The sequence below is a fragment of the Cariama cristata genome, unplaced genomic scaffold (genome assembly GCF_000690535.1).
Source record: "Cariama cristata isolate BGI_N322 unplaced genomic scaffold, ASM69053v1 scaffold44185, whole genome shotgun sequence".
Taxonomy (NCBI): Eukaryota; Metazoa; Chordata; class Aves; order Cariamiformes; family Cariamidae; genus Cariama; species Cariama cristata.
This window is the reverse complement of record NW_009618936.1, coordinates 1-11126: the sequence shown is the minus strand read 5'-3', so window position 1 is coordinate 11126 and position 11126 is coordinate 1. Positions and strand designations below refer to the sequence as shown.

Sequence of the window (11126 nt, the reverse complement as noted above, 5' to 3'; positions counted from 1 at the left end):
GGCAGCAGCAGCAGCGGCAGCCTGAACATTGTGAGCACAGTGTGCCATCTCTCTGTCGTGCTGCACAATCTGCTGGATGATCTCATTCTCTTGGTAGTTGAAAACACCCGAATTGAGGTCATGCTGGACTTTATGCAGCAGAATGGAATTTTTCTTGCCTGTAGAGAAAGTGAAGAGAGAAAGAGTCATTCTGATATGTCAAAGCATGGGAGGCTTCCTCAAAGCTTCCTGCCAGACTTTCCTCGAATTGTTGGCACTGTGTCCCCTCCACTGTCATTATGGGATCTGCGTACAGTCTCTGTGCTCCAGCAACAAGATGACAAACATCGTATCTTCTACTTTTGTGGTATGATCAAACAAGATCCCATAAAAATGTGCCCGACAGGACACATATTCTGAGTTAGACAGTAAAGCCCCTTTTGACAAGTGTGGCAGACTGGTAACAAAGCTTATGAATCTGGAAGATTCCCATTTTGCACTTCATAATCTGAACTTCCATTAGAAAAAGAGAATAAATCCAAAGGTTGCAATTTTGCAAAGGAAAACCTCAAATTATAAGTCCAGTGAAGTCTCCTGAGTCTTCACCTACTCTCCTTCAGCTACACCTTTTCCTCATCTATCTCATGTACTTGTTCACTCTGGAGTCAAATACGTGTTTTTAGTTGAAAGGAACTTTCTCTGTGAATAAGGGACAGAAGGACTTTACAGGCTGGAAAACCTCAGCTGGCCGAAGTAAGAGACCTCAGACATGCTGCAGCTACCATCTTACTTGGCCGTGCCCTTCTAGCCCCAACTTTAAGGAAACTGCAGGCTAGCAAACGTCATGTTCCAGCTGGACTTCCTAGCCTGCAGCAAAATATTAGCTCAGTGCTTTGCCTTTTCAATGGGCTGGAAAATGTGGCGTAATGAGTTTGTCTGGTCTGAGAGTGCACCTGGCACTGAAGGGATGCACTCTCCTGGACTGAAGGACAGAACCATTCAATGCAGGGGGATGAGATGCTGCCAGTTATGCCCTTTCACCAGAGCACAAATGCCTTCTCAAAGGAGAGGATTTCTGATGTGGACAGGCTCTCTGCATAACAGCTTTCATGTCTCAGTTCTCATAACAGCATGCAAATCGGTAACTGTGCCAAGCATTGATTTATAAGGAGCTGTTATATGCCGATTTGAATTATTTTCTTACAAATTAATGTGGATTAGATCCCTGTTCGTGCCTTTTCAAGTGTCCTCTATCCTGACAACCTTTGCCAGTTTGAATTGATGACAGCACCTGCCTATGGGCTTCCTTTTCACTTTTGTTTACTGAAGCTGTTGGGATTTGAAGGGTTCAGCCTAGTAAGTTCTGTGTGTTTATGTCTGCGTGCGTGCATGTGCATACCTGGCCCTCTGGTTGCGTGTCTGTACACAGCTCATTTTGTAGCTGAAGCTCAGGGGGTGAGTGTAGAAGGGTCACCTCTAGATGAGGCACCAGCCAGTTTGGATCAGATTCAAAGGCTGTATTAACCCTCCTCCTGGACCAAATGTATCCTCAGGCCCCACGCCCATTGGCAAACCTCTGCTCTAATTCAAATGTCATTTCTGCTGGTTCCTGTCTGATCAATTCTAGTTCCTGTACAGGACCAGGGCAAACAGACAGCATCTTGCGAAGTGCTGTGGATTTACAGAGCATGAGACAGTGGCAGGTATGGAATGGAGGCCTGGATGTGGAATGGCCTCTTTTTCTGTATTTTAACCCCCAAATCATGTCATGCTTTAAGAATTAAAGGCTGGCAGCACAGCTCATGTCAATTAAATTTCCTGCAAACAAGAGCTTGTCCATTAAATATGTCTCCACACTTTCATGAAATCACAACTTTCAAGATAATTCAACCATTGGTATTATCAACTAAGACCACAGTGTGATATTTAATTTGTCCCATATAGCATTCTTGTTTAAACTGGTCAGCTGATAGTTTCCAAGACGGAATGGATAAGAGTGGACTGCCATGTTGGGAAGTAGTTCCCAGTGAGACTCCAGAGGAAGTTCCTTTCAATGCTATACCAGTCAGATCTCAAATCTTTATGTATACGCGTGGGTACATCTCTGTGCATAGATGACATCCAGATTGTTTTTTGGGTTTTTTAGTGTATGATGTATCTTTTACTTCTGTAACAGATAAAAGAGTAAGAGTTTAAGGACATGCCTCTTAGTTTAGCCAAATGTAAAATCAAACATCTGGCAGCAAAGAATTCGAATGACACTCTGAAGAGGGTAGCTGGTATTCTGGTGTCCTGCAAAGTAACTCTGAAATGGTAAAGTCTTGAGTCTAACTAGTTGAGTTCCAAATCTACCACCAGAAAAAGGTGAAACAATTATTGCTCAAATAAGGAGGAAATTGTAAAGTATAAGGGAGATACTAGTCACTACCACGTATAATGCTAGGAAGGCATACAGTATGATGGATGTTTTAGTTCCAGTGTCTAGCTGCAAAGCATGAAAAGGTACAGAAAATATCCACAAGAATCAAGCTTGAAAAACATCAGTGAGTAAGTACAAGGTATTCAGCTTCTCAACGAAGAGGTGATTTGATACCGATTTATAGGGAACTTCACAGATGAAGGAAGGTGCTAAGAACCATTCCCTTCAGTTCCAGAAGGACTCATGAGATATTGTGATTTTAGACAAGCCCATAAAAAAAAGGAGCAATCTAACTGTAATTGTAGTTAAGCACTGGAAGAACACACTAAGGGTTTTTCCTTTACTGTACTTTTTAAAATCAAACTTTTATCTCTTTATAAAGGACGAGGTGTGGCTCTAGCAACTGAGGGCTATGCAATAGTGCTATGCAATTGTTCAGAGCAGGTAAAGCTTGCACTCTGCAGTGGGCTGAACTGCACCATAAAACCAAACCACTGAAATGCTGACAGAGTTTTGATTCTGGATCTGCAATTGGTGCATTTGGGATGTGTGATGTGGGTAGTGGTATGGGATGCTTAATGCTTTTGTGTTTTACCTACTGCTAATCACTCCCTCCAAAAAAAAGCAGTAAGGCATATGAACTGGTCTTTCTTTTCTCACCACAGAGAAAGGTACCAGCCCTGGAAGGACACAGTCCTAAAGGCAAACAGCGTTCTGAGCTGCTAATGTCATTACAGGGGCTGGAGAGCTTGTCTGCACTGGAAGTGTGGGTGTAGGATATGTCTATAACATCTGTTTCATTGTATACCAGGCTGGAATAGACAGCACTAGCTAACCCCTAAACAGACAGATGCAGGTTCTACCTGCCGTTCACACAGCCAGGCACACCAGAGGGAGCACGAATGTCACCTTTAAACTTAAGAGCATTTCTGCAGTGAACATACAGCGAAAGGGAGTGAATGGTGCAGAGGGTCACGCCGCACACACATACACAGTAATTCCCACCTGGCATCTACTAGAATCACATACGTGCTCACAAACAAATTAGATAACAAAGAGCTGCTTAAACAGAAACATAAATACTAATTGCTCCAAGTCTGGAGAGAAGGAACAACCTATTTAAATAAAATAATTGACAGGTAAGAGAGAATCTGTCCAGCACACTTGAGTTAAAGAGGGATTCAGACTGCAGGTTTGCAATCATTCTCTATCTGGAGTTGAAGGTACAAATCCCAGCATGGGGAATCTGTAGCTGTCTTGCACAACTGCAAGGTCAGGATGTGGATGGGAGACAGCATGCTGAGTTCAAAGCAGACAGGCAAAAAAGCCACCTTACCACATTTGCTTTCTTGATAACAGACTGTAGCAAGAGCGGGCTGAGGAGGAATGGCTAGGGGTAGAAGAAGGAGAAATGGCAGATGTTGCTAGTGCAGCTTTCCAAAAAGCTCAATACCAGCAACTGCTCTGTGTTTCCATCATTACACCTCATCTCAGTCTTTTAATTCCATGTCACCTGTCTTTGGCTTCTGATTTGCTTGTCTGTGCTTGAATAGCCTGCAATTTCCAATGCTGCCCTCAATTCAAATGAGAACCCATAGCGATGTTAATCAGAGCTGCACGGATGAATTGAGGGGACGGATGTTTTCATAACCTGAGCTCTTGACAACACAAAAAGAGCCGAACAGCAGACTCTGGTTTCCTTGGCAGAGCACTAAATAGAGAATATGCTAACATTTTCCAAACATGCATACTATTTACTGGAAATGGTTTGATCAAAGCTCCTTAAATTTGTGTCAAATTGATCAAATAATGCCAGCAAAAACTTTGGAATGATTATTTCTGTTATTTTTTGAAACAGAATGTTTCAATTTTCCTTTGAAATTTCATTACACTTTACTGTTTTCCTGAGCCCAGCTTGAATCTATTAACTGTTTCATTAGATCAAATTTTTCTTTTCTGTATTGCCAAGAAAGTCTCAAATTTCTGCTCCAGAACATTAAAAAAAAAAAAATACTGAAAACTTTCTTTCAGTTATCGAAAGGGAGAGGAATTTTTCAAAATCATTTTTCAAAATTGTAATTGGTTGGCAAACTGAAAAATGAATGGTTCCACTATTCTAATTAATTGCATCATTTATATGATGTTTCCATACACCGATGTAAGTCTTATTAGTTGCTTCTGGAGAAAATCCTCCCTCCAACCAGTACCAGATGAGAAGAGGCACACAGCAGATTCGTGGTGGGACAAAGACATTTTCCTGGCAGGTCTGACTAAGGTCCTGCATGAAACATAAGCCAACAGTGGAACAAGGCAGTACGAGTAATTTTGCTTGGGTCGGTAGTTCTGAGATTATTTCTCCTTATCATCTTATCTATAAAATTGCTTCAGTTTCAAATGCATTTTTCCTGCTCTGGATTTGTTGTCACAGCCCCTGCCTCAAAAGGAGAGCAGAAAAGACAGCAATCAGGACCAAAAGGCTGATTAGTTTGGCTCTGTGTAACCCTAATTGAAATGATGTTCTGCAGCTCACAGCTACACTCAGTGAACCGCAGTAGAGTCCTATGTTCTTGCTAAGCCGCTGAGAAGCTCCATTAGGAGAAAGGAAAAGGGACTCCTGTTCCCCCTTCAATCTAATCACAGAAGCATGGAGGCTGTATGTTACAGTTTCTCCTTCTGTGTTGTTTATCCAACATAAAGTGTTGAGTAGAGTCTAAGGTACTAAGATAAACAATCCACTAAGCGTTTCTCCTAAACCCAGAAGCACTATATAAATCTACTGAGATGCCACGGAGCTGGCATAGGAGCCATCTGCAACCACCTCATGCGCCAACTCCCCCTGCTTGCTTACTCTGAGGTAGCTCAAGGCCCCTTACCTTTCTACACAGGAGAGAGATGCTGCCTTGGGTTTCTGTGGGGCAAGTGGTACCTGACAACCCGATGAAGGGAGGACTGGGTGGCTCCCAAGCAACCACTTGGGCTGGATGTGTGCCTGAACGGGACTGAGGGACAGTTCAGCTAAGGGAGCTAAAGGAGCGCAGTCAGCTAAAGGACTTAAGACTAAAAGGTCTCCATGGCACAACTGACTTTTTTGTTCTCTTTGTATAGCTCCTAACACAATATGAGTTTTTCCCAAAGTCAGACACACAAAAAAAATCATCAATGGAGTGCTCTGGGTTCTAAAAACTCCCTATTTTCCTCACTGCAACAATAGGCTAAATATAGGGGAAAAAAGGAAGATATTTAGAGCCTAGAAGATGTTCACAGCAAAGCTACTGGTGCTTTGAAGTGGAATGGAGTATGTAAAATTATGGAAAATAAGCAAATAGATGTTGCTCCCTTAATAAAGAATTGCAAAGTCAGATTTTCCTCAACTGTAGATAGCACACAAAAGAACAGGGAGAAAGGCTCATGTGATTTCATAAAAGGAGCCAGCACTCAACAATAATTCTTCTATCAAATAATCAAAATTAGCCTTCTGTTGTTAAAATTCCACACAGACACACGGGAAATTAGCTGTGGCTTTCTGTTCATTTTTCTTTTCAGTTCTGTCTAAGCCCACTGGCTGCAGTTTAATAATTCAGGTCACTAAATTGCTTTCTGAATTTGCATGTATTTGAAATAATCTCACTTTACTAGGCTGGCTTATGCCCTGGCCTACTGTCAAAGTGGCTGCCCCCTGCCACATGGTTACTGCTTTCAGGTCTTTGCTTCTTATTATTCATACGACTGGGTACTAAATAAATACCCTGCTTGGATCACTGGTTGCAGCAACGGCCTCAGGGCACATTGCACGTTGCAGTTTTGAAGGTGGTCTTGGCCTTCCCTTGCCTCTGGGTTACTTGTGTCCTGAGCTGGTCTCCTGTGGTCACCCAGTTTGCTGCCATCATCCCCAGAGGGGCAATACCGCAACTGGCAACTGCAGGCAAAGAAACCCTGGACATACTCAGTAACTGGCAGTTTGCCACTGCTGCTTCTGTGCCCCAGGAGAGCTCTTGTGCACTGGGACTATATTGGTTGGAAGGTCTCCCTGCATCAGCTCTTGCCACTGTCTTAAGTTCATGTATACAGGGAAATTGGCTGGAATTTCAAAACAATTCTTAGCTCTCAGTATATGTGCTCTTTTCCTATTCAAGCCTGACTTTCTCTCGAATGTAAGTTAACCCACAGTGAACTGCATTAACTGTCTTGTAAAGGTTTCTGCCCAGAATTGAAGTAGCTCTTGGAAGCGAAGCAAAGCAAAGCCAGCTGGATCAACTCTAAGACCGTCCACAGAGGAGTTCAGCACACTTAACAAATCTACTCTAGAAACTAATTCAGATTGACTTTCCGGAGAGCCTGGCTGTGTAAATACATTACAAACTGGATGTGCAGTTCTCGATGAACTGCTCTGCAGTTGCCATTTGTGTGCTCTTATGCCATGATATGTACAAGGCAGCACCCACCTGCATACTGTAGTTTCATTTCTCTCTTGCTAAGCCTGTATCCTTTGAACTCTGGTGCTACATTTCAAGTACAACAACGTCTCCTTCTACCCTGCTCTGTCCTCTGCAAGCCTATGTGGAATTTTACGTGTACACAGGGGGTTTATTGCAGGAAAGCCAAATACCATATTGAAATGGAAATAAATTTTATCAGTGTAAAGCCCATTGTACTGGGGAGGTTAGCTGAATCTGTTTTCTTTTTACCATCTTAAAACACAATAATGAGTTCAAAAATTTAAAATTAACAATTCCCTGTCTTTCCAAGTGGAGTTCTTTCCTCCCTGTACAGCTCAGGCCTGTCACCGATTGCTTCTCCTCTTCCATAAACCGAATAGATATCTTCCAAAATATGTGGCATCTCTTTTAACAGACGGAACACAACATTTAACTGGGCCAAACTGCTGTCAGTCAAATGATACACAGTGAATAATGTTATCTGACGAATCTCATGACAGTTAAACAAAACTTAAAATAAATTAAGCTCTTCCCTCCCACTCTTCACATTTATGCTCATCATACAGAGCTTTGCAGAAAAAAAGGAAAAAGAATATATAGAGAGAGCTATCTAGAGCAAACTGTTTGTGAATATCCACCAATGGGTGTAAGAACTGTGTAATTCTGGAGTGTCTCTGATGCCCTGTGCTGCCTGAAGCATGGTGTCCTGGCTGTTACTTATCGCTGGAGACTGAAGCCAAAGAGCTGCTTTCTCCTCAAGTGGCAGAAGTGCTTGTGTCTAGAGCCAAAGCTCCTGCACTCAATTCTCAGTGCCCTACTGGAGCTGACAGCTATGACAGGGACAGATTCTGGAAGACTGTGGACATCCTGGCACTGTTTTTCTGTCAGTTGTGTGCTTTGCAGTGTGGTTTGGTTGGAGATAGCTACTGGACTACCTTCAAGGCAGGAAAAGACCCCTGAGTCTAGAGGTGTGGTTGGTAAGCAGGTCCTACTTCATGTAATTAAAGAGGGAGTTGAAAATTATTTTTAAAGGTGTAGAAATGGTAAAACGTTATCTGAATAGGTCTTTTATTTTGATGCAGATAGCAAAGAGCTGTGGATGTGGCGCTCTAAATATAAAAGGAATCCAGTAAGTTGAGGGACCTGGAGATGGGGCACAAATATATTCTATCTCCTACAACTCCCCCAACTCTCTCTCTTCTGCTTAATGTCTCCCAGCTAGCCAACTACCTGTTTGTAGAACTAGTGACTCCTACCTAGAAGACCAAACTTCCCAGAGAACTTGCACCCTGCAAAGTAGACATGTGTTGGGATAAACTGATGTGACTAAGACCATATACAAAGTCAAAGACTGGTCTCCTGAGATCTCATCAGCACCACCCACTGTCCCTTCTATTGGGGTGTCTTAGGCTTTCTTTTCCTTCTAGAGTTGCATGAGAAATAGCACTTCATAGGTGAACAGTATTGCCAGTTCACCTTACTTAAGCTGAAGGAATTTGCATTCATTCACAGCTGGTGAGTTGCTGATATCTTTCCTTAGGCTAAACAGAAAATACTCTGAGTCTGGGCCTTCACTTCCAAATAAAAAGAAATTCAAATATTCAATTCCTGCTTAAGTCCAAGCTCCTATCCTGCATATCTGTGCTAGATAGCATTTCCAGGGTGTGATTCACCTAAGCCATTTTAGATAACCACCTTAGGAGAAGATGATCACACTCTAAATGCCTTTTTCTCTCTGCTGACTATAAAAGTCAGATTCAGATCTCTACATTGTAGTGTTGGAAATGATGGGAGAGGATTTCAAGTCAGAGGAATACACATAGTGATATTTGAACTTTGATTCCTCATAAACAGTTATGTTTGTGGGTTATTCAGGTGATGAGAGAGGATGCAACACAGGAGAACCTGTGTTATCTCGTCAGCCACTGATACCCTCATCTGCTCAGTACTTGGATAATAAGATTCCACCTCCTTAAAGGGCTGGGCAGAGTTCAATGTGATTTTGAAACAAAGTTTTCTCCCAAAGCACACACACTCTAGCATTGTATACCTGGGCCACAGAAACTTTTATCCTTACATCACCTGTGCCTGTATCAGCAGCCTCAAATAAGAAGTATATAATTTTATATATATTTATCTCCTTATCACCAAACCTGCTTGCTCATCTCACATGTGCAGCTCTTTGGGGGTTACTCACCTGCATACAGTAAACAAATTTGGGACTACAATGTGGATACAGTGAAAAATTTATGCTGAGTACATATTGTTTTATTTATACACATTTCAGACCCTTTCATTTATTTATATGATCTCACACGGCACCTGCCACAAGGGAGCAAGCAGCTAAGAAACATTTCAAAGACCAAGCTCCACCTTTGTTAGCATTATTTTCCCTGTAGAAGAGATGAGGAACTGAGGCACAGAGCAAAGGCATGACAAGGACAAAGAGGGAATCTGTGGCAGAGCTTGGCACAGATCCCAGATCTTCTCATTCACAGTTCACCTAGCCTAACATAGGCCAGCCCTTCCTCTGAGGCAGCTGGTCCCAGAGTATTAGTCATGACCTAGACAAGCGGGGTCGCAAATCCAACAGGATTTCAATTGCAGAAGCATGATCACGAGTTGACAAATAGGGTGCCCAGTCAAAAAGTTTGGGAACAGCTATTTTTGAGGCTTGTTTATATGACAAAGCTTTTAAAACTTCTACCACTATAACACCTTGAACAGACACTCTTGTACCATAATAATATTATATAATTATACTTAGAGACTGGTATTGTGTTGTCTCAGGTTTTCTTTGGGTTTTTAGCATTTGCAATGCCTGGAGGAAATGCAAGGTACTTTTAATCCTGGGTTAACTGGGATCCTTGTGTCAAAACATCTGCAACTGGCATTCAAGATGTATGCATTTCAAACTATGTGGCAAGAAATTCCTGATGAAAATGAAGAAATAACTTCCTCTGGCTTTAAGTATGCTTTTAGCTGTCACCAGTGACCTTGATATGGATGGTAAGCAACCTTATCACAGACATTTATGGTATTTATTACAGGACAACAAACAATGGAAAACAATTGTCCCCCAATATTTTTTGAACGCATCACTGAATTTTGATTCAACAATATTCACGACCCACATTGTATTTACTTTCAATGAACATTTGAGCGGTTGTGTTTTACAAGTGCAAATACTTGTGAAAATCCAATTTTAAGCTTCAACGGTCACTGAAAGCCAGTCTCAAAGCCAGTCATGAACAGAATGATGCACCTTACGTAACTGATGCATCACAAACCGGGATCATTCACAAATGCTTGTCAGACAAAGAATTACTCACTGAATAAATGAACAAATCATTTCAAGACACAAACACTACAAAGAATTTTACAGTTTGATCAAGAACAAGAAAAAGAGGAAGATTTAATCAGTGATAAAATTATCATTAATCAGTGATCAGCCTAATTTCCTTGAGTCTCAGTCTCCAGGCCCTGAGCCTGTGGAGAGTTAGGTGTGTGATATTCTGCAGGTTGAGGAGTTCTTCAGAGTCTGAAGTTACTCAGAGAGCAGAGTTAAGCAGGGACACAAACCTTCATAGAATCCCAGCCTCAGTCAATTTATGGAGACTAATCCCTTCCAGTCTTTAAAGAGCTCTGCAAGTGCAAGACACCTGGGAAACTTCTCCCTCAGCCATGCCTGGCACAGGCAGAATGCCAATATCAATTCCCATTAATAACAGAGCTTAGAAGGATACATCAACATGCTCTTTGCCCAGCGATCAATGTAGCTGAGAGCTCCCTGGGGGGCTGTGCCCTTCATGCTGCTGCACTGCCCATCTACCAGCAGGAAGCGAGGGCGGCACACAGGTTGGGGTGCATCTGCCCCTCTCCTTCCCCTCTGCCTAACCACAGGCTTTCAAACTGCATTCGCTGTGCAAGGTGAATGCCTCATCAAACCTCCAGTCAACCAGTGCTGCTCCTGTTGCTTCAAGGGATGAGGTCTTACGTTCTCATCCTGTCTCCCTGCTGCCTAGACAAGCTTAGACCACGCTTTCCAATCCTCCATATGGCAGTTAATCCTGTAAACATGTCTCCAGTCACTGTCACTGGATGGACTGAGATTTTTCTCCCTGATCTCCTGATTCCTCACTGCACAGGGGGACTACTGGATGGATCTTATCCTGGTACCAGACTAGTGATAGAGCCCTCTGAATCATTTCATGTACTCAGTGAGGCATGGGCTTCTCAAGGACATGTTGTCATCTGGGTACAAGGGAGTGTCCTGGTTTGGCTAAAACAGG

The 11126-nt window shown here is 42.4% G+C and overlaps 1 protein-coding gene across 1 annotated transcript in view; it reads right to left on the bottom strand.

Annotated features, from left to right (window-relative positions):
* Positions 1-158, bottom strand: part of LOC104162331 (potassium/sodium hyperpolarization-activated cyclic nucleotide-gated channel 4-like) — a gene marked incomplete at its 5' end in the record, with an annotated part of 1562 nt that extends 1404 nt beyond the window's left edge. The window contains 1 exon segment of the mRNA XM_009701040.1: positions 1-158. This exon segment is cut by the window's left edge and continues 1404 nt beyond it. Within this exon segment, the coding sequence (XP_009699342.1) occupies positions 1-158 (158 nt within the window).
* Between the last annotated feature and the right edge of the window lie 10968 nt (positions 159-11126).